This window comes from Macrotis lagotis, chromosome 2, assembly GCF_037893015.1.
Source record: "Macrotis lagotis isolate mMagLag1 chromosome 2, bilby.v1.9.chrom.fasta, whole genome shotgun sequence".
In the NCBI taxonomy this organism is placed as follows: Eukaryota; Metazoa; Chordata; class Mammalia; order Peramelemorphia; family Peramelidae; genus Macrotis; species Macrotis lagotis.
Window position 1 is genome coordinate 267,667,551 of NC_133659.1, and position 24,409 is coordinate 267,691,959.

Below are 24,409 nucleotides of genomic sequence, written 5' to 3' on the forward strand. Positions count from 1 at the left end.
GCCTGGGGCTGGGCTAAGAGAGGACAGGAGGAGCTCAGTCTGAGGTGGAAAACTGAGTTGTCTCAGATAAAGCAGGAGCAGGATTAAAGGTGGAATGAAGAGAGTCTTCTTACAGAAGTAGAGACCTGAAGAAAGCTCAAGGCAGAGAAGAGAAGGGGACATTCCAGGAATGGAGACTCTCAGAAGAAGTGAGATGGAGGCCACATGCAAGGTCCAACAAGAAGGATCAGTGGTGCTCATTCACAGGGAGAAGGGAATAAGATTTAAGAGTTCTGTATTTTCATCTAATTAATATCCAAGACTCCACAAGACATTCTTAATTTCTATGTGACATTGGAAAAGCAAGTTAACTTCATTAGGCCTTGTTTAAAAGGATTAGACTCAATCTGAGGTTCCTCTCAATTATAAAACAGGACCAAAAGAAGTAAAATGAAATAAGAAACTGTGAAAAGCAGAAACATTCACTTTGTAGTTATGGAAATGAACCATAAACAGGACTGCAGTCTCTTTTCATACAATCTTTGCAAAATGAAAATGCTTTTAATGTATTTAACTAAACTATTGAAACCCTCTAAATAAAACACTAAGGATCTTCAAAAATACAAGAATTTGTTGGTTTGAGTATTCCCTTCACCAATGGAAGACTGCAGACTCCTAGACTAGGATTGCCACATCCAAATATTCCATCACCTTGCAAATACCCTGGTGATGCAGCTCTCGAGACATGGGCTAGGCTGGTCCCCAGATGCCAAACTCATAGTTCTGGCAACCTGAAATCTATGCCTCTTGCAAGGACCTGCTAGTGCTTCTCTTCTATTAAGAGACTTAAGAACCTTGGGTCAACTCCATGCCAGAAGGTGGACTTTTTTAGAGTAGGAATACAATGAGCTAAAGTAAATTTTGTTTGCTTATTTCACAAAGGTGGCTAGGAACTGTGTTCCTTTTCAAACTCACATACAAATTCCATTTCTAAGACAGGTTAGTGATACTTCACCAGAAGAGGAATACAGAAGAACCACAAACTAAAGCATATAAAATCTTCCTTTAGGTACAGCATCTATGAAAAGAAAAGCACCACAGCAAAAGTGACAGTTATAAAAACTGTTCTGCTGTTTTAGAGTTATAATTACCAGTTGATAAAGCTCAGCTCACACACTTGGTTTTCTTAAACAGGGAAAGAATTTCATTTAGTCCTAACATTTTCTACTATTAATGCCATACTGAGCAGTGAAATATCCTTCTTTCCATTTTTCCCTCAAATTTAGCATATTATCTACATCAAGAACTGAAAAAGTTGGGAGGTAGAATATAGCTTTCTATAATATAAAGTTATTTTCATTTCCCTAAACCCTTGAAATGACAAAATACTGCATTTTGAAAAAAGTCTGGGGAAAAAAATGGGAAAGGGGTATAATTTTATATACATATTAAGTGAGAACCCCTTCAGCTTTTAAGGATCATCTCTATCATATCATTTGTCCCTGTTACTCCTACCCACTTGTATAGAAAGACCCTATATTCCATACAGTTTGTTTTTCTAGAAACTGTTTATTAAAATAAAGCTACCTTCTCGAGTCAATGAAATGACTCCAATGATGAGCAGCATGCTATCATTTACCAGAATGACATTACAGATCTCCACTTACTCCACAATACTGGTGGTTCTGAAAATGGTGGGGTTTTTTTTGGTTTTGATTTGGGTTTTGGGGGGGAGGACTTGTGTATGGAAGTTTTCCTTTTGTTTGAGCTATAAAGCAAGCACCCTTGAATTCAAAATATTATCTGCAATTAAATAGTTTTTGCTATCTAACCAATGCTATTTTTTACCTTAGAACATGGCACATTTTTTACCCCTTTATCTCAGTTGTTTGAATAAGATCATGAGAAAATAATTCTAGCATCAACTATAAACTAGTGTCAGATAGGTTTGAGTCCTCTATCACTTAATACCTATTTAATCTTAACTCCCTGGGCCTCTGATAAAACAGCAGCCTGAACTAGAGGACTTCCCAAGGCCCCTTCAGGCACTCAATTTCTGATCCTATGATCCCAAGTCATCATAAAAAATCATCAAGATTAAGGAAAAAATAGGAGATAGTGAAACCTCAGATACATCTGTAACAGGACAGTCCATAAAGCAGAATTTTTTGCTTGCTTGCTAAGCTAACACATAAGGCTACTAACTGTTAATTAAGGTTTGAGGTCCATGTTTTTCAATGTATCTGTTTTATACAATTACTTCTAAGAATTCAAATGTGTCCATTGAGATGAACACAAAAAATAGTCGCAGGACAAAATTAGTTGTTCTCTACCTCCTTTTTTTTTTTTTGATTACACTGAAACAAACACCAATGATTTTTCCAGACACAATGTGTAAAACTGATGTCAGGATTAATTTTCCATGCAAACTTTTCTTTCCCTTACATAGTGGCTAAAGTTTATAAATGTGTCAAGTTTTTCAAATTAATGTCTCCCTGTCATATCTCTGGAGGTCTCTCCTAATCATATTCTATTAAAATCCACTTAAAGAAAAGCAACATTGCAAAAGTCTTCAAAGAGTTTCACTAAAAAAATTGGTAAAATGTTACACACCCACAAATGAATCACTATGGGATTCCTGCCAAGCAAAATGGTTAAAATGAAAGTGCTTAGTAAGCTACATCTAATATAGTTACCACAAAATGAGGTAGTCCATAAGGCTTAGTATATACTTTTTAGGTTTAGGGTATTTTATTTTAAAGAGCAACGGACTTGGAATATGATCTAATTTCAAAATGCAAAATTATTTCAGTGTGACCTTAAACCAGAGGTTCTTAAATTAGGGCTGATAATTTAAAAAAATTATTTTGGTAGCTATTTCAATATGATTGATTTCCTTTACAAAACAGTCCTGTATTTTATTTTAGGAATTTAAAAAAATAACTGTGAAAAGGAGTCTGGAGCTTTCACCAGAGCCCCATGACATAATAAAAGTTAAGAATTCTTGTAAGGGGTTTTAACAGGCATATTTACATTCACTTTAGGAAAAATTTCCTAACAATGAATGAGTTGACTCAAGATGGAATTGGGCTGCCTATGCCAGTCTCTCAAGCAAAGGTCAGGTTATTTAGAAGAAATTCTTGCTGTGTGTCTGTGTGTGTGTGTGTGTGTGTGTGTGTAAGACACAGACAGACAGATCTTCTTTGACCCCCCTCTCCCCCAGACTGTAAACTCCTTAAGAGCAGGGATTTGTCCCTAGCACCTAAATAAATATTTGTTGACTGATGAAAGAAAGAATATATAAGAGGACAGCCCTTGGGTTCCTGGCAACTCTGAAATAAGAGTCCTCTAAACCTTTAATCTTTCATCTCTAAAATAGTCCTAATGCTTTCCCAAATTCCAAAACTCCCTGCAATTCTACCTCAGGACTTTCAAAATGATGAACAGCAATTTTTAAGAACACCGGATTACTCACTCTACAGTCACACCCCTGAAGGAGGTAATTTTTAAGGTCATTTTTAAAAAGAAAAAGCTTGGTTTTTCCATCCTAATTTCTCCCAATAGCTAAACTTAGTAAAACACATCTCTGGTCCATACTTACCCAGATATGAAGCTCTCCCTCTAACAAACAGGAAACACCAAAGCGGGGGGATGGAAAAAGCTGGGAAAATCAAGGGCACAAATTCTCCCTGGAGCTCATAGGGAGCACTTTCCCCCCCCCTTCACTTTTAAAGACATCAAGAAGAGACAGCATTAGATAAAAGGACGCAGAGAAAGGGAATTTGGAAATCAAAGTTCCGTTCAAAGCAATCACTTGGCACACACTCCCTATTTACTTACTTCGGTGCACTGTTGCTCCGGGGCACTGGCGGGATGCAATGCTTCGGGGTTGGGGGGTGGGGGGTTATTTGGGCCGCTCTCTCGATCCCCGGTGCCCAGCACGGCCCGCGGGCGCTTCCCTTCCAGGGGATGAAGGGAAAGAGCAGACCAGTCAATAAACAGGCACAACAATAAGGCACGGCACGGCTCCTTCCCGGGCCGCCCCTTCTCGCCAGCCCCCGGGGGTGGGCTCGGGGGCAGGCAGAGGAGCGGCACCCCGAGAAGCCCCGACCCGCCCCCCCCCCCAGCCACGGAAAGGATACAGCTCTTGCGAGGAGAAGGCTCCCTCCAGCTCTGGCCGCCGCCGCCGAAGCCCGATCCCCCTCCGCCCGCCGGGGGCCTGCCGCCCGCCGGCTTGCCGCCCCGGTCGCTGCTGCTGCCTCGCCCGCGGCCCCAGCGGCCGCCGCCGCGGTACGGCCGGCCTCGAAAGCGGAAGCGGTCCAGGGCGAGGTGGCTGCGCTCCCAGAAGGACTGCCGGGGGCTGCCCTCCGCCAGCGACGCGGACGACGCCATCCGCAGGGGGGGCGGGTGCGGGCGGAACGGCTCCTTGGGCCGGTAGCCGCCGCTGGGCCCGCGTAGGGGCCCACGCTCCGCCGGGTGCCGCGAGCGGGACGAGAAACTCCTCGGCGGCGGCTGCTGCTGCGCCGAGGCCGACGCCGCCGCCGAGCCGCCGCCGCCGGGGCCGGGGCCGGGGCCGGAGCCGGAGCCACCGCCCCGGGGCGGGTGCGGAGGCCGCCGCCGCGGGTACGGCAAGCCGCCGCCGCCGCCGCCGCCGCCGCTGCTGCTGCTGCTGCTCCTGCTGCGGGCCTGGCTGTTGTCATCGTCGCTGATCTCCCCGTCTTCCAGCTCCCCTTCCTCCTTCGGAGACAGGCCGCTGGGGGCCGGGGCCGCGGCGTCCGAGGCCGCCATCCGCGGAGCAGCCCGGGCTCACGCCGCGCCCCCACCGTCTGTCGGGCAGCCGACACCCAAAAAGAAACAACTCACCTGCTGCTCTTCCCTGTCCGCCTGCCTGCCTGCCTTCCTCGGCGGCGCCGGCCGGGCCTCACCCTCAGTCCGAGGAGGACGCTTTCTACACCGAGGCGGCGCCGTCCTCCAACTTCCCCCACCCCGCCGCCAGCGCCGGCCGCCCAGCTCCCTCTGTGCCCCTTTGGAGATAAGATTCCCGGATCTTCCGCCGGAGCCTCGCGAGAAAGGGCAGAAAGGGAAGCAGGCAGGAAAGAGGAAAACCGGAAGTGCCTTTCTGAAGCCGAGGCGGCACGCGGTGGAAGGGGGCTCGCGCGGTGAGGCATGGGCAGGTGCCTAGCCTTGTGGGAATTGTAGTTTTTCCCTTTCCCCCTTCCCGTTATTCTCCCCTTTTGCCCAAACCCCCCTTGGTGCGGTTCCCATTGGGCCGGTCCTTGGAGGGCGATTCTCCCCCCAAGCCTGCCGCCCTTGGGCGACTTTGGGGGTGCTTGCTTTCTCTCTCTTAGAGAAAGGTAGGAAGGGGGAGCCCCAACGAGCGGAGGGGCGCGGAGGAAGTGGATGAACGGCGCCGCCATGTTAGTGAAGGAGAACAAGGGCAGCGGAAACTCGGGGACCTTCAGCCCTCGAGACTCGAGCCCGCCATCTTATTAAAGGGAAAAAAAAAATAAGCCCCCCCCTTCCCCACCCCACCCCTCCCCGGCGCTCCATCCTGCCCCTGAGCCCGCTCCGCGTCGGGCGAGATGCCGACCAACTGCGCCGCGGCGGGCTGCGCCGCCACCTACGACCGGCGCGTCAACGTCAGCTTCCACAGGTAAGAGGGACCGGCCGGGAGGGACGCGGCCGCCCGAGCCCGGGCTGCCCCGGGCCCGGCCCGGCCCCCTTCCCGACACCGCGCCGGGCTCTAAGAATACCTTCAGCTTGGGCAAGAGGAGAACGACTCGTTGAAATTTAGCATTTCTTTAACAAAGCAAAACAAAAGGACCACACGATTACGGGAAAGGAGCCCCGGGCTTTACCAGCGTGCCCACCCCCCTCTTCTAGAGCATCCTCCTGCCTCCCGGGGACCGGAATCTCCATCGGCATCCTCGACTCGCGTGGGGGAGGGGGGATGAGAAAGCAGGTGGGAGGAGCCAAGGCCCTGGGGACCGGGCGGGGCCACGAGGTGGACCCAAGAAGTCCCCAGATCCCCTCTTGGAGAATCCGGTCCTCACCTAGGAAAAGTTGGGGACGTAGACCCACACCTCACGCCCTACACAAAGATAAGATCCGAACGGACTCAGGATTTAGACATAAAAAACAATGCTATAAGCAAACTACACCATCAAGGACTAGCTTACCTGTCAAATCTATGGAAAGGGGGGCAGTTTATGACCAAGCAAGAGTTGAAGAACATCATTAAAAACTAGATAATTTTGATTACATTAAATTAAGCTTTTGCAGACAAAACTACTGTAACCAAGATCAAAAGAAATGAAGTGAATTAGGAAACAATTTTTACAACTAGTATTTCTGATAAAGGACTCATTTCTTTTTTTTTTTTAGGTTTTTAGCAAGGCAGTGGGTTTAAGTGGCTTGCCCAAAGCCACACAGCTAGGTAATTATTAAATGTCTGAGGCCGGATTTGAACCCAGGTACTCCTGACTCCAGGACCAATGCTCTATCCACTGCACCACCTAACTGTCCCCTCATTTCTAAAATATACAGAGAACTGACTCAACTTTAAAAAAAAAAACAAGCCATTCCCCAGTTGACAAATGGTCAAAGGATATGCAAAGGCAATTTACAGATGAGATCAAAGCAGTCCATAGTCATGTGAAAAATTGCGCTACATCACTACTTAGAGAAATGCAAATTAAAGCATCTTTGAGGAACCACCTCACACCTCTCAGACTGGTCAATATGACCAGAAAGGACAATGATCAGTGTTGGAAGGGATTTGGGAAATCTGGGACACTATTACATTGGTGGTGGAGCTGTGAACTCATCCAACCTTTCTGGAGAGCAATTTGGAATTACACCCAGAGGGCAACAGAAATATGCATACCCTTTGATCCAGCAATACCACTACTGGGTCTATAACCTGAAGAGATTATGAAAAAAGTGTAAAAATATCACATATACAAAAATATTCATAGCAGCCCTATTTGTAGTGGCAAAGAATTGGAAATTGAGTGAATGTCCATCAAATGGGGAATGGCTTAATAAGCTGTTGTAAATGTACGTCATGGAACACTATTGTTCTATTAGAAACCAGGAGGGATGGGAATTCAGGGAAGCCTGGAAGGATTTGCATGAACTGATGCTGAGTGAGATGAGCAGAACCAGAAGAATATTGTACACTCTAACAGCAACATGGGGGCAATGATCAATCTTGATGGACTTGCTCATTCCATCAGTGCAACAATGTTGCACAGTTTTGATGTATCTGTGATGGAGAATAGCATCTGTATCCAGAGAAAGAATTGTGGACTTTGAACAAAGACCAAAGACTATTACCTTTAATTTAGGGGGGAAAAAACTTATTTTGTAATTTTGCTCTCTTTTCTTTATTTTTCTTCCTTAAGGATATGATTTCTCTCTCATCACATTCAGCTTAGATCAGTGTATACCATGGAAACAATGTAAAAGACTAATAGACTGCCTTTTGTGGGGGTGGGGGGAGAGGGAGGGAAGCAAGATTAGGGGGAAAATTGAAAAATTCAAAATTAATTAATTAATTTAAAAAATTGGGGACAGTCTCATTCTAGATTTGACATCCAAAGTTTATTCTTCTGAAAATTGGGAGTCATTTAAGTGAATTTAATTGTTTTGCCTCCAAAAACAGGAGTTGATGTCTATATCAGCCTAGGATTAAGAAAGGCAGAATTCAGGGCACCTAGGTGATGCACTGGATAGAGCACCGGCCTTGGAGTCAGGAATACCTGGGTTCAAATATGGCCTCAGACACTTAATAATTACCTAGCCATGTGGCCTTGGGCAAGCCACTTAACCCCATTTGCCTTGCAAAAACCTGGGGGAAAAAAAGGCAGAATTGCTTTTTTTCTGCCAATGGCTTTAAAATGAACAAAAATTACTGCAGTTCTGCCTCATCTCCTTTATGTTTATTTCAAATACTAAACTTTTTTACAGCGAGGCTCTTTCAAAAGAACTGGGTAGAATTGCCTACTAAAAAAATAAATATGACCTTTCAAGATTTGTATAATATAGTGTGACAAGATTACCAAAATTGACTCCTGAGTATCAACTAGGACCAACCCCCTTCTTTGAGATGCTGGAGAGGGAGGAAGGAAATCTGTGATTTTTTGGTAGTATGGGGACCTCCTAGTGAATAAACTCTACTAAAGTAGATCAGCAGCAGAAGATGCTGCTAGTAAATACAAAGAATTGTCTTGGAGAGTTATATGAAGACATTGAGAAGCTAAGTGACTTAACAGAGTCCAACAGACAAGTATATATATGTCAGAACTCTGACTGAACTTGAACCCAGGTCTTCTCATTCTAATTGAAGCTCTCCCTCCACTACACCAAAGCTGCCTCTATTTTTTTCCGGTGGATAGACCTGGAGTCAGGAGCACCTAACTTTAGAATTCAGCTGTCACCGAGTAAGTCAGTTATCCCATCTGTACAATGAGCTAGATGTGGCAAAAGATTAGTATCTTTGCCAAGTAAACCTCAAATGGTGTCACAAAGAGACAGGCCTGAAAAGATTGAACAACCACAGCAGACGTTTATTAAAAATTTGTTAAATTGAATTTGTTGAAAGTATTTTTGTTCGTCATAAAAGTTTAAAGAGAATCCTGGTTGGCCCACTCAAGCTCTAATTCTATTTTTCAAAATTTCATTCTAATTTTCAATACTTGAATACAAGTGGCTTACTGAATTAAGACTTAATCTTTGCATTTGAAATTCCTGTATTTAAGACCCAGGCAACTCTCTAAGAATGTAATTTAAAGTTAAATTGATAACTTATGGGAGTTTCTACTTTAGGAATTCCCTCCACAGGGGGAAACAAAACAAAAACGTTCTCTATCAGCATAAATAATCAAAAGATATGAGGGAGATGGGCAGTAATCCAATCCAGACCTATCACTTGCCCAATAATAATAATTCCCTCTGTAATTTTTAGTCTTAAAAGAATTGCTTTGGATCAGTGGGGTGGGGGCGGAGCCAAGATGGCGACAAGATAGGATCCTGCCTTAGGCACTCCCTCATAAAACTTCTAAACTAGGACTCTAACTAAATTTTCAAGAGACAGTACCCACAGAGGGACCCAGTGAGGCAGTTCTCCTACTCAAGATAACCTGGAAAAGAGCAGAAAGGCTCTGCTCCCCCCGGGGTTGGAGGGGTGGCCCTCCAGAGCAAAAGAACTTCAGCCTCCTGGAGGCAGTCCCAGGGTGCTAGGAGCCGTGGCTCACAGTAGCAGGGGAGTTTCCTGACTTACACCCCGGGGAGCACTGGGCATAAATTGGGGGAAACAGCAGGGGGACCTCTGCCAGAGCGAGCACTTGAAGCCCAGCCCTCAGGGCACACAGCAAGCAGCCTGGCCAAGGCAGTCCAGATCCAGGAAATAGAAGCAGGCAGAACCCATCGGCAGGAGCCCCCAGGGCATAAGGGAGGGGACCTAGGGAGGGGAGTGGAGAGAGACTGCCCAGCTCTGCCCCTGGAACAGAACTCTGGGGTTCTGACCACATTCAGGTCCTGATTGCAGTCTAGGTCCCCCCATAGAACAGCAGGGCCCCACCCACCTCAGCCTCGTGGCAGAGGGGGATGCTTATGGTCATTCACAGACCAGAAGGGAGGACAGAGCCTTACACACTGAGACCCTTGTGGGAGTGTCCCAAAAACTCAGGAAGCACCCCCAAAAACAGGCTAAGGCTGGGAAAATGAGCAAGCAGAGAAACAAGAGGAACACCATTGAGAAATATTTTGCCTGTAAGCCCAAGAAGGATTAAAACACTTAGTCTGAAGATGAGAAACACAAGCTCCTGCATCTAAAGACTCCCAAGAAAAACAGAAATTGGGATCAGGCTATGACAGAGCTCAAAAAAGACTTTGAAAATCAAATGAGGGAGTTAGAAGGAAAACTGGGAAAAGAAATGAGAGAGATGCAGGAAAAACATGAAAATGAAGTCAGCAGCTTAGTCAAGGGAATCCAAAAAAATGCTGAAGAAAATAGTATGCTAAAAACCAGCTTAGGTCAAATGGATAAAACAGTTCAAAAAGTTATTGAGGAGAAGAATGCCTTAAAAAGCAGAATTGGCCAAATGGAAAAAGAGATAAGAAAACTCTCTGAGGAAAATAAATCCTTCAGACAAAGAATAGAACTCAGGGAGATTGCTGAATTTATGGGAAATCAGGACTCAATACTTCAAAACCAAAAGAATGAAAAATTAGAAGAAAATGTGCAACATCTCATTGAAAAAACAACTGATATCAAAAACAGATAATTTAAAAATTATTTTAATACCTGAAAGTTATGATCAGGAAAAGAGCCTTGACATCATTTTCAAAGAATTCCTACAAGAAAATTGCCCTGATATCCTAGAAGCAGAGGGCAAAATAGAAATGGAGAGAATCAAGAGATCCCAAAAAACCAACCCCCAGGAATATTATAGCCAAGTTCCAGAACTCCCAAGTCAAAGAGAAAATATTACAAGCAACCAGAAGGACACAATTCAAATACTGTGGAGCTGTAATCAGGATCTCACAGGACTTAACAGTAACTACATTAAAAGCTCGTAGGGCTTGGAATATAATATAGCGGAAGGCAAAAGAGCTTAGAATGCAACCGAGAATCAACTACCTAGCAAAACTGAATGTCCTCTTCCAGGGAAAAAGATGGACTTTCAATGAACCAGGGGAATTTCAAATGTTCCTTTTGGAATGGCCAGAACTGAACAGAAGGTTTGATCTTCAAATACAGGACTCAGGTGAAGCATAGAGATTTGGAGGAGAAGGGGAAAATATGAGGGACTTAATGATGATGAACTGCATGTATTCCTGCATAGAAATATGACACTGATAATACTCACATGAACCTTCTCAGTTAACAGAGCAGGTAGAAGGAGCTTTTATAGATGAAGCACAGGAGAAAGCTGAATTTAAAGATAAAATATGGTGGAAAAATGGAGTCAGTAGAAAAAAGGGAAATGTAATGGGAGAAAGAAAAAAGGAGAGGGGTGAATGGGCCAAGATATTTCATATAATAAGACTTTTCTTTATTACAATGAGCTATTGCAGTGATATGGAAGGGGGAAGGCAAGGGGGAATGAGGGAATCTTTGCTCTCATCAGAGGTGGCTAGGAGGGGAAACAGCATATATACTCAATGGGGTATAGGCATCTGGAGTAATAAGGAGTGGGGGGACAGGGGCAAGGGGTGGGGATGTGAATGAAGGAGGAGAGGATGGACTATGGGGGGAGTGTGGTCAGATATAACACATTTTATTTTTTACTTCTTGCAAGGGGCTGGCATTGGATGGCCTGTCCGGGACCATAGGGCCAGGTGGATGCTGGGCCTAAGGGGTGGTATGGGGGCTCAGGGCCTCTTGGCCCCAGGACCAGGGATCTGTCTGCTGCGCCACTCAGCTACCCTACAGCAGAGTTAGAGTGAAAGGAGAGAGAAAACATAGTACATGGTAGTGGAGAAATACGAAAGGATGGAGTTGGAATCAGCAATGGCAATGGTGAAAAAAATATGAAAATAACTTTTATAATGGACTTATCATAAAGAATGTGATCCATCCGCGACTGAGTTGGTGGTATTGGAACACAGACTGTAGTACATTTTTTATTATTATTTGGGGGGGGTGCAGGGCAAATGGGGCTGGGTGGCCTGCCTGGGGCTGCATAGCAGGGTGATCGTTGGGTGTCTGAGGCTGGATTCGGGTGCTCCTGGCTCGAAGGTCAGTGCTCTGTTCGCCACCCGGCCACCCCTACTATTATTACTATTTTATTTTATTTTAGGTCTTTTTTTCTTTTTTTTTTTGGTTTATGCAGGGCAGTAGGGTTGGGGTGGCATGCATGTCACACAGCTGGGTGATTGTTGGGTGTACAGGGCCGGATGTGGGCTTGGGTGCTCCTGGCTCCAGGACTAGTGCTGCATCCACTGCACCACCTGGCCATACCTACAATTATTACTATTATTTTTTTAATTTTAATTTTTTTCTCTCCCCTTTACTTTATCACTCAAGTGAGTCTATATTTTTTGGGAGGAGGGGTATTTTGTTTACTCTTAAACAAGAATATTTTATTAATGTATAAAAAACATTGTTGTACAAAATGAGAATAAATAAATATTAGGGAAAAAAAATTGAAAGAATTGCTTGGAAACCTATAAGATTAACTGACTTACTCCTGCTAACAACTGGTAAATGTCCAAGAGACAGTACTTGAACCAAGTTTTCTTTATTTCAAGGACAGTCCTGTCTCTACTTCAGTGCCTCTCCATTTAAAATTGTCTAACAATATCACTACCATGACCCATGTGACTGTGTTTAAGTAACACAGATTAGACCTCAGGTCTGGGCTCTATAATTTTAAAATAAGCTACAAAGACAAAGGTTTGGAAATAAATATACTTGTGTGGAAAGGATGACTTAACTGTGGGAATTATTTAGCTTCAGAACTTATTTCATAGTAACATTTCTTAGTCTTTCTTGGGGAAAATCATTTAGGTTTTATTGACATGATAATGAAATATTGGAACTGGAAACTTTGGAATCAGATTACATTTTTGTCCTAGATCTAATTCTTTAAAAACGAAAGACAGTCATGAAAGTAGAAAATGCCTCTAAACTGTTCGTTAAGAAAGAACTTTACCTTTCATAGCCCCAAAATCTTGATATTTACAAGGCGGTATAGCTGCAAGAAGTAAAAGAGGTCTTATGCTAATCTTTATTAAATTTTTGCTAGGGAATATAGAAGTAATGGGAGTCATGACTATGGCAGCTTTCCAGAGGGGACCTCTCCTTTTCATGATCTCTCAATGTCGCCAATCTTTTTGCTCCTCAAATGAAGAAGTTTCATTTCTTATTCCCGTTCTAGCAAGTTCATAATGATCAGCACGTCCATTAGACCTCACTGAAAGTAAAGTTGAGATGAAATTGATCACATCCAAGTGGTGTTTCCCTGGCTTCCAAATCAATAATCTCTCTAATATGCTACTGATTTTTTTCCTGAACTATGTAGAGAGTTATGTATATATATATATAAATCTATATGTTTTGACTAAATATTTATTGAGCACCCTCAGAATAAATAGCATATTAAAAGAGTAAGATATTTTCTGAATAGAATTTAAAATCTAATTGGTCCTATCATATTTCTACTATGTTTCATAAGATGATTAATATTGACAAAATATTGATCTCAACAATTACAAATATAAACAATTTAACTAGAAGCTAAAATAAAATTATTAGAGATCAAGGCATTTTACCTAAATTTTCTTGACAAAATTAGTATTGTGTCTAATTTGCCTTCACTCTTTATACCAGCATCAGTGGAGTGCAATAGTAGATACCAGCTCAACTAAATTTTCCTAATATAATAGTTCTATGTCCTTGAAAAGTGAATATGATTAAAAGGATTTTAGACTGGGGAAAAAAAATTCATTTGTCTCTCCTACATCAGTGTTGCTATTTATTCACTGTTATGAAAGTGAACATGAATTATTTTCGTTAGAGTATGTAAACCATTTCAGTTAATATTTTCATTAGGTATTTAGAATCAACATTAAATCATTGTTAATTTTTAAATTATCTTTAACAGCTAGAATTACCAGAAATGTTGTGATTTCTTATTTCTTATTGTGATTTATTTCAGATTAGTCATTTGAGATGTATTATTTTTCCTAGGTTTCCCTTAGATCCTCAAAGAAGAAAGGAATGGGTTCGTCTGGTTAGGCGCAAAAATTTTGTGCCAGGGAAACATACTTTTCTTTGCTCAAAACACTTTGAAGCTTCCTGTTTTGACCTAACAGGACAGACAAGACGTCTTAAAATAGATGCTGTACCAACAATTTTTGATTTCTGCCCTCATCTAAAACTGATGGTAGGTGATATTTCTTTTTTTTCCCTTTTTTCCCTTCCCCAGTTCCCTATTTTTGTCATCTCTGACAGAGACTATCCTTTACACAAGAAAGCAAGACTACCTTGAACTCCATATATGATCAAAAAAGTTGTCTTTGCTATTCCTTAGACATGTCAAATTTCATTTTTAAAGATAGATGACAACTTGGAAATTATCTAGATCAAAGATGTCAAACACTGAGGGAATAAGGTGGCACCAATCTGCAGCTAAGGGAAGCAGATGAAAATATAATTCAGAAATATTTAGGTGGATAGAGAAGTGGCCTGAGAGTCAGGAGGACAGGAGTTGGAATCTGACCTCAGAAATTTAACTCTTATTAACTGTGTGACCTTGGACAAGTCACTTAACCCTTATTGTCTTGCATTCAGGGCCATCTTCAGTCATCCCTATTTCATATTTGACCACTGGACCCAGATGACTCTGGAGGAGAAAGTGAGGCTGATGACCTAGCACAGAATCCTCTCTTTCAAATCCAATTTATGTGCTTATCATGGCATCACCTCCCTGATGTCATGCTGGTCTTTTAAAATGGACAAACAATACAGTAGAACACAGATAATGTGAACATGTGATTCTCTAAATCAGGTGCTGCTTAGTGACTTTCATTTCTGAGTTTGACCCCATTGGTCCAGCTTCTTCATTTTATCTATGGGGACCCTGGGAAGTTAAGTAAGTACCTGGTCTTAGAGTCTACAACTAGTTAAAAGTTAAGTTGCAGATCTCACCTGCCAGAGGTTCTTAACTTGGGGTCATTGATTTTGTTTTTAATGTAAGGTCTACAGTATTTCAGTATCATTGCTTTCCTTTATATCCTTATGGGTTTTTTTTAACATCTTGATTTTTTTTCTGTATCTAAAAACATTACTTTAACAGAGGCCATAGGTTTTACCATACTGTCAGAAGGGCTCATGTCACACAAGAAAATTAAGAATCCTTGGACCTTGTTCCCCAATACATATTCTTTGATGCAGGGACACTGACTTCCTGGCTGTTCCATGAACAAGACTCTCCATCTCTCAGCTATGGACTCTTTTTCTTTTTAAATTTTATTTATTTAAGGCAATGTAGTTAAGTGAGTATCTGAAGCCTATTTGAACTCAGATCCTCCTGACTCCAGGACCAGTGTTCTATCCACTGCGCCACCTAGCTGCACGTGCCCCACCCCCCATACATAGTAGATGTTGAATAAATATTTATGGTAAAGAGAGAATTTTAGATGGAAGGTCTTTGGACTTACATTTTCCACTTTCTAAATTTCTGCATTGTACTTCATATTATAATTTTACTTTGTTATTACTTGGGAAGTTATTTCAGTAATAAAATGGTGAGAGCCTGGATGAGGGGATCAAAAGTATAATAGAAAGGACTAGATTAGGAGGAGACATCAACAGAAGAATTAATAGCCATGTTAGAGCATGAATGGACCTCTTGTAAGTGTAGCTGGAAACAAATTAAAATCAATTAGGTATGGAAATATGTGTAACTTGTTTGTGCATATATAATATATATCAAATTACTTGCTACCATAGGGTAGGGGGAAGGAAGGGTGAGAGGTAGAAAACTTTAGAAAAATGAATGTTGAGGGGTGGCTAGGTGGTACAGTGGATAGAGCACTGGCCCTGGAGTCAGGAGTACCTGAGTTCAAATCCAGCCTCAGATACTTAAGAATTACCTAGCTGTGTGGCCTTGGGCAAGCCACTTAACCCCATTGCCTTGAAAAAAACAAAAAAAAATGAATGTTGAAAACTATCTTTACATATAATTGGAAAAAATTACTTAATAAGGAATTAAAGAAAGTTAAAAAATGCAATTAGGAAACACTTATCAAGATAAATTTTAAAAATAAATAATGCTAACTTGTGGTTTTCTGAGTCTTCATGGGACTCTGCCTTCCAGTTTAGTGATTTGTTTCCATTTGAAGTTTGATACTACTAATGTATCCTGTTTTTAAAAAGAATATAAAATATTTCTTTTGAATTCACATATTGTTATCTAGCTCTTCTCAAAATAGTTAACACTGTGCTGTGGGAAGATTATTTTTTGTGTGAAATTATCCTAAGTATCTACTTCTTGCTGTATGAGTATAGACAGTACAGAACAAACAAAATGCAGTTTGGCCCTGGAGATCCAATCATTTTAACAAGAAAGGAAAGAAATATTCAGTATTCCTTGAATTCTCTTTTTCTAGAATTCCAATATCAGAAGTGTCTCTCTAGAGGCAGCTAGGTGGCTCAGTGAATAGAGCACCGGCCCTGAAGTCAGGAGTATTGAGTTCGAATCCAGCCTCAGACACTTAATAATTGCCTAGCTGTGTGACCTTGGGCAAGTCACTTAACCCCATTGCCTTAAATAAATAAAAAAATTTTTTTAAATGTCTGTCTAGACTGAAGGGTGGAGAATACATTTTATCCTCTTGAGATGTCTAAAAGCCTAAGGGTTGAATGATCATTGACAAAGATGTCCATTTATTCCTTTTATTATTAGAAACAATGAATTGTTTGCTTCCCCTCCTCAGAAGGCTCAGAACCTGAGATAATAAGAAGTTTAAACTGGCCTATTATGACAGAAAGTACTCTAACCAAACCAGAAAATAAATGAGTGTAGAGAAATCTGTCTCCCTCCCAGCAAATATTCGGTTTTCAGAAATCTAGGAGAATTTAAAAACAAAACACCAGAGACACAGGAACTATTCATAGCAGAAATTAAGAAATGAGATTTCTTGTGCAGAGTTCTGTATGACAGAGATTAATTAGCTCAACAAGTTGTGGGGGGGGGGGGGTCTTTTGTTTTCTGTATTTGTTTGCCCCTCTGGAGGACATTGAACATCAGCACTGGCTTTCTAAAGGGATAGAAAGTTGTCCCTCCAGGCTTCTGATAGCCCCTGCACTGAAAGTCCCAGGTTAACCCTGATAATGTTTGTTCTCCATTCTCAAAGAAGACCACAACATCAGGGAAGTGATGTCATGACAAGCATGTGAATTGGATTTGAGTTGGGGAAGGGGGTGGGAGGAGCCTGTGCTAAGTCACCAGCCTCACTTTCTTCTCCAGAGTCATCTGGGTCCAGTGGCCAGATAAGGATCGGAACCACTAGAAATGAGCCTGGATGTCAGGCAATCAGGGTTAAGTGACTTGTCCAAGGTCACATAGTGAGAGTCAAGCATCTGAGGTAGGATTGGAACTCCTGTCCTCCTGACTCCAAGGCCACCACTGCACCAAGTTGATGGTCATTTGCAGAACTGTGCCATTCTAGGAAACTTCCTCAGAAAATGTTTCCTACATCATAAAAATTTAGGTCCAACCAAAGAATAAATGGACACTAAGTTCAGAAAATGGAACTTCTTTTGTCTTAAATTTCTTCTGTTCTCTAATTCTATCTGCCTCTCTAATTAAGGAGTCTCCTATTTCTTAGTTTTAACTTATAATGTAGCTACTTAGAGTATAATTTGTAACAAAAATTTGAAACATCTATAAGTTTGTAATTATATACACTGTATTTTAAATATACCACATAAGATAACTTTGTGAGGCATGCAACCCTTCAAAATTCAATTTCCCCACTCCCCTCAAAAGGAAAACTAATCCCCCCCCCCCCCCCATGAGTTAAGAACTTCAGTCATTTGGCGTGTACACATTTAGCAGATGAAAGGAGAGAGCAGAGCCAGAGAAGAAACTGGCAGCCAGAAGAAGAAACAAGTGGAAGCCAAGTGACAAATGAGGACTGAGCAAAGAACAATGAAATGATGCCCAGATCAGGGGCCACAAAGACCAAGAAGGCTGTGGGCAGACCCCAGGGGATTTTTCAGAGAAACCTTTAAGTAGAGTGATAGAAACAGAAACCTGACTCCGCAAGGAATCCACAAAGCAGTAGATCAGGAGCAAGTGGAGGAAATGAGTCGAGTTCATTGTTTTAAGAAATTACAGGGTAGTAAGTTTGAAAGAGAAATGGGTCAGTAATGGGGCAAAGTTTTTATCCAGAAAGTTTTGTTCTTCCAGACATGACTGATTTCGTTAATATAGAAAATCTCTGGTGAGAAAACTTTCTCCACCAATGTAAATCAGCACCATAGTTATTGAATATTAGTCAATAAACATTTTTTTTAATTTTATTTAAAGCAAAATGGTTAAGTGACTTGCCCAAGACCACACAGCTAGGCAATTATTAAGTGTCTGAGGTCTCATTTGAACTCCAGTCCTCCTGACTCCAGGGCCCCAGTACTCTATCCACTGTGCCACCTAGCTGCCCCTCAATAAACATTTAATTAAAGAATGAATGTTCCCCTACCTTTTCTAAAGGGTCTTCCCCTAATTGAAAGTAAGTGCCCTGAAGGCAGGGATTTTCTTTGTTTGTTTGTAGTAGTAGTAGTAGTAGTAGTCCTTTGCTCTCCAAAGAAGATCTTGATATCAAGAAAGTGAGGACATCAAAGACCAAAGACTATTACACTTGGGGTGGCTAGGTGGCACAGTGGATAAAGTACCGGAGTCAGGAATACCTGGGTTCAGATCCAGCCTCAGACACTTCATAATTGCCTGGCTGTGTGGCCTCGGGCAAGCCACTTAACCCCATTTTCCTTGCAAAAAATCTTAAAAAAAAAAAAGACTATTACTGTCAAATTAGAAAAAAAAAAAACATTTTATTATGTAATTTTACTATCTCATACTTTATTTTTCTTCCTCAAGGATATGATTTCTCTCATCCCATTCAACTTAGATCAATGTATACCATGGAAACAATGTAAAGACTAACAGACTGCCTTCTGTGGGGGGTGGGGGTAGAAGCAAGAATGGGGGAAAAAATGTAAAACTCAAACTAAATAAAGTCTTTCTTAAAAAAAAAGTGAATGAATAGAAACAGAGACTGAGCCTACCATATCAGACACTGTGCTAGAGATACACAAGGCAAAAAACAGTCCCTATTCTTGAGCTCATAATCTTTTTTTTTTTTTTTTTTTTTAGGTTTTTGCAAGGCAATGGGGTTAAGTGGCTTGCCCGAGGCCACACAGCTAGGTAATTATGAAGTGTCTGAGGCCAGATTTCCCAGGTACTCCTGACTCCAGGGCCAGTACTCTATCCACCTAGCCTCCCCTTGAGCTCATAATGTAATGGGAGAGTCAACATAAAAATAGAGAGTATCAAGGAAAAGAGGTTGATTAACAGTCAGGAGCTGCTGAAGACAGATGAGAATTGAGAAAAGGCTGTTAGGATTGGTATTGAGAGATCTTTGAACTGAGAAGAAAGTAGAGGAACCCATTATGGCCAACCAGGTAGTTTAGCCACAAAAGGTGAAAGCTATATGGACCATAGCTACGGGGCATAAATGGATCAATTGAGGGTTTGAGGGGATGGGGGAAGAATAGGCCTAATTGTAGGCTTTGAAGCAGTAAATAAGGAATGATTGAAGGTAAAGGAGAAAGTGGAGATGGTACAGGAAGCAGTGTGTTGAAGAAGACAGAATGAGATCACTTGTGTAAGTAGAAGAGTTTGCCATGGCATGGAGGAGGGCCACTTATTCACATGAGACAGAGGTTAAGGATGGAAGAGGCATCAGAGTGATGTGAGATGAAGAGGGAGCTCTGGACAAATGGCCTCAACTTTTTCAGTAAAATATGAAACAGTGGGAGAAGAGAAATTGGGGAGGTTTGAGGAGTTGGAAGGCTTAGAAGAACCAGTTATTTAAGGATGTGTAGAAGGCTTGCCTTGCAGCAGGGAGGGCCCAGTTGCTGTTAAATAGCATAATTCTGTAGTGGGCCCAGTCAGCACAGTTTACTTTATTCTGTGTAACTTAGTCTTGCAGAACTGGCTAAAGTACACCAGAGTGTAAGTGACTTACCTAGGGTTACCCAGCTAGTACAAATCAGAGGCATATATGGATCTTTAAACCCAAGTATAACTGCAACACCTCAAAGCATGTTTATGGGCAGAGGAGACCCAATTGACATGACCAATGGACAAAAGTCTAAAGTAAGTCAGAAGCATCAAGAGTACAGGGAGAGACTCCTTCAGACTGAAAGGAAGAAAAGGAAACGTGATTGACAGCTATTCACATATTTGTCTGAAGAGGTATACACTACTTTTTTTCCAGGTTATTAGGTTTATTAAACTTAAAATAAGCTTGAAAATAACCCAATGTTGAATACTATTCTTATTTGTAAAAGCAGATATATCATGACTTCTCTCATGGAAATATTAGACTTGTAATGTTTAAAATACTTAGTTTTATTAAACTTCAAATAACCCAATTTTTGTATTCATAATATTTAAAATATTTCTAAAGTAAGTATTATTTTTATACACATCATATGGGTCTATGTATTTAAAAGAGAAATGAAGAGAGTAAGTGGCTTATCTAAAATTTCATTGAATTAATAGTTAATTAACTATTTTAAATTCTTCCATTGGACATTTCTATTCAGCATGTAAAATGTGACATTTCTGTTTAATGTATATTTTGCATGAGGTTGATAGTATTAAATTATTTCATTCTAAACTGAGCAAATTTACTTTTAATTTATGAAATTCTTTAACTCATGTGTAACATTGTTCATTTTATTCTGTATAGAAACCCAAGACAAGAAATCTTCCTAAGAAAAACCCTTGCATCCCAACAGGACCATCGAATATGAAATGTAATTTTAACCATCAGCAGGTTCTACTTGAACACAGCTATGCCTTTGGAAGCCCCACAGAGGCAAAAAAGAAGATAATTCAGCTAGAGAAAGAGATAGTAAGTTTAAGAAGAAAAATGAAGAATTGCTTGCAGAAAGAACGGAGAGCAACACGGAGATGGTTCAAAACCACATGCTTGGTGAAAAGTTTAGAAGCAAATAATATATTGCCCAGGGGTACATCAGAACACATCTTGCCAAGTGCTTTAAATGATCTTCCATTACAAAACTTCAAGTTTTTTTTTACAAAATCGTTGAGATCAAGCATTACAGATTCTCTAAATAAAGACAGATCCAACTCACGGAACCTACTTTTGATGTAAGAACTGAATTATGTGGCCAGCCTTCACTAGATTCAGAAGTAAACATTTACTGGAATTATGCTAAAAAGTATGCTCTCAGCACAGTTTTACTTGAAATAGCATAATTTTCTGACTATTATTGATATAGATCTATTACTTATTTTCATGGGTAAAGTAAACTTTATCTGAAAATTTCATTTTAAGTACAAGTGCCTTACAACAATAACTAATATAGCTGAAAATTTTCCTCCATGAAGAAATCTTCTGTTTACAAATTTATTTATTGAGTTTTGGGGTTTGTTTGTTTTTTTAGAACCTGTTTTTGAAGGAATCATCTATGCCAGATAATATGTTTAAATCATTTCATGGGCTTGCTTTCTGTCAGAAAAGGAATTTTCCTTGTTGAACTGTGTTAGAGGAGGACTTTTGTATTCTAAATATGATGCTGATGTATGTTTTCCAGAATTAAATATAAGCTTAGAAATGTACAGTTCTTGATTTAAAAGTACAGTTTGATTTAAATTGTGGTGGGTGCTATTTAGATATTATTTTACTTACTGCCTTTACCTTTTTTAATATGTAAAAAGGGATTAATTATCTCATAGAAATACTAGACTTGAAATAATTTTTCACTAATTTAAATGTTAAGTATTATGTGGATGTAAAGTGCCATTGAATCCATGAGTTGAGAAGAGGCCAAGCATACTCAGATTTGCTCAAACAGGGAGTTTGGCACCTTGAGTCCCAGAATAACACACAGACACACACAGAGACACAGCCATACACACACACACACACACAGCAGCTGTGAAACAGCAGAGTTGAATCCCTTCCCTGTTTTTTTGGCCAAAATTATTAAATAAATCAACAAATAATGTTTTCTAATAATTTAAGTAACTGATTTTTTTGTGTGTGTTAGTATATCAAAGTTCATACAGTATTTATTTTGCTATTTACATAGGTACTCATCTCAGAGCATAGTGATTTTCCCCACCATAAAACAATATAGCCTTTCAATGCAAAGATGCACTTAGCCTTGTAATGTCTTGACAACTTTTAATTTGTTCTAAAATGGAATCAGTTTATAGACTATTAAATTAATATATACATCATGAAAATAAAGTATCATCAAGGATTCACTCCCTCTGCCACCTCCATTTTTCTTCAGGGGAAACATCATATTACATATAGAAAAAAGAAGATTTTAAGGATTTTTTTCTAAAATGAATCTGCATATGTTTCCTTTCAAGAACTGTTGTCTAATTAAATCATTCAAAGGGTTTGCCTTATTTCATAAATCATATTTATTCAATATCTTTTATTTCAGATATCTTATCAAAATCATGGAAAAGTTCATTAAATTATTAAATCAAATTTCTTAATCTTCACTGAAATGTATGCTACTGTGTTGTAAATATAATATAATGTTTAACCATAGATGGTTCCACATTTTTCACATAAGAGTATTATTTTATGTGAAAAAAAGCAAGTTAGGCTTACATCTGGGAGTTTCTTTTTTCCAGATACTCATTTATATTCTAGTAACCTTAAAGAGTGCTAATTTAATTTTTCAGAAAATATGTTTCTCTCTAATGGAAGATAACTGCTCACTTTGACAAAACGTAACAATTCCACAAATTTAAGCAGAATGTAAGTTCCTTGAGGGTAAGCGCTGCTGTTTTCCTTTCTGTATGAAGAGTATCCTGCACATTGTAGGCACTTAATAAAAGTCTATTGAATTAAACATATTGTACCTAACATCATTTTGTTTTTCATTATCTTCCAAGAAGGTAGATTGGGGGGGCAGCTAGGTGACGCAGTGGATAAAGCACTGGCCCTGGAGTCAGGAGTACCTGGGTTCAAATCCAGTCTCAGACACTTAATAATTACTTAGCTGTGTGGCCTTGGGCAAGCCACTTAACCCCATTTGCCTTGCAAAAAGAAAACTAAAAAAATAAAGAATAAAGAATTTGAACCAATTTAAAAAAAATAGGAGGTAGATTGGACAAATGCAAAAGAAAGGAATAGTTTGTTTTCATTCTTTTATGGGCACTTATCAGAAATACTTGTGGAAAACTATGTGGATTGAAAAAGTTTTAATATTTTTACAAAAATATTATCCAGTGTTAATATGTTAAACATAATTATGTTTTGGTTATGGATCATATTTACATCTTTTCAACAGTTTATCATCAGCAAGAATGATTGTTTACTATCTTTACTTATAGTTAGCAGTGGTTGTATATCCTCTTAAATATTATGTGTATCTATTAAAATATTAACTCATAGTCACAGAAGGACCAAAGTCATACTCAATTGATTCCCGTCTATTAGTTCCCGTTTACAACAGACAACTGAAGTAGCTATAAAATGATTAGCAATATTTCTGGAAAATAACAACTACAAACATTAAACTTTTTGAAAACCCAAAGCCTGTGTATCATGATGTGGTTTTTTATTTCATTCGAGATTGGCCTCTAGAATTCCCATTCCTACAGTACAACTGCTGATATGACTTTCCTCTCAGATACTGCATATTGTATTATCTCAGAATCATACATTGGCCCCATCATCACCTCAAATCATCTTGTTATCAGTCAAAACGTTCAACTTTCAGACTTTAGAAAAAATCTGTGATCTCATCACTTCTATTGTGAATCAGTTTCTACACCTCACTATACCATCTTCACCAGCTGCTTTGATCCAAACCTGCTTCTGATGATGATTCAAGAACTGGGTTTCAAATCCTATCCTTGACTCCTATGGGAAAGTCATTTTGCTTCTTGAGTCTCAGTTTCCTCATCTGTAAAATGTGAGATTGTAATAAATGACTTCTAGAGCTGCTCCAAACCAATTCTAATTCCAATCTGACCATTTAGTGCCCCTCCTCAACTCTAATGGCTTCCTGTTGCTTCTAAAATAAAACATAAACTCCTTGGATTACATTGCAAAGCCTTTCTCAACCTGGATGCAACCTGTTTTTTTAGCCCCTCTGACTTTGCTGTTCAACCATACCACTGTCTCTGATCCTCATATGACATTGAATCTGCCCTCTGTATGCTCTTGCACTATCCTAACTTCTTTATCTCTGTCTCATAAAACTTTTTTTTCCCTTTAAGTTGCAACTCAAAAACTATTTTGTGCATGAAAACTAAAAATTCTCACAACTATTAATGTCCTCTCTCCCAAACTCTTTAGACTTATCTACTTTGTATACATTTGTATTTATTAACTTTATACTGTACATGTTTTTGTAAATATTTCTCTTCCCCCACTTTAAAGTAACCTCTTTGGGAGAAAGAATTGTTTCATTTTTATCCCCAGCTTGGCACATTTGTTGTTCAGATGTTGCAGTCATGTCCTACTTTTTGCGCCCCCATCTGGGGTTTTCTTGACAAAGACTCTGGAGTGCCATTTCTGTCTCCAGCTCATTTTATAAATGAGGACACTCTGCCAAGCAGGGTTAGGTGACTTACCCAGGGTCACCCAGCTAGGATGGTGGTCAGATTTGAACATGGGAAGATGAATTCCT

At 40.3% G+C, this 24,409-nt stretch overlaps 2 protein-coding genes across 3 annotated transcripts in view; one reads left to right on the forward strand and one right to left on the reverse strand.

Annotated features, from left to right (window-relative positions):
• ZFC3H1 (zinc finger C3H1-type containing) overlaps positions 1-4,862 on the reverse strand; it is a 65,199-nt gene extending 60,337 nt beyond the window's left edge. For both annotated transcript variants that reach the window (XM_074226154.1, XM_074226153.1), the window contains exon 1: positions 4,122-4,862. In XM_074226154.1, the coding sequence (XP_074082255.1) occupies positions 4,122-4,767 (646 nt within the window). In that variant the 5' untranslated portion in view covers positions 4,768-4,862. The remainder of the gene's footprint in view (positions 1-4,121) is intronic.
• A 655-nt stretch (positions 4,863-5,517) lies between these two features.
• THAP2 (THAP domain containing 2) lies at positions 5,518-23,944 on the forward strand. The gene is made up of 3 exons (XM_074226156.1): positions 5,518-5,632; positions 13,679-13,874; positions 20,470-23,944. Exons 1-3 carry the CDS (start codon positions 5,562-5,564, stop codon positions 20,896-20,898), a joined length of 696 nt encoding a protein of 231 aa, XP_074082257.1. The 5' UTR covers positions 5,518-5,561; the 3' UTR covers positions 20,899-23,944.
• The last annotated feature ends 465 nt before the right edge of the window (positions 23,945-24,409 follow it).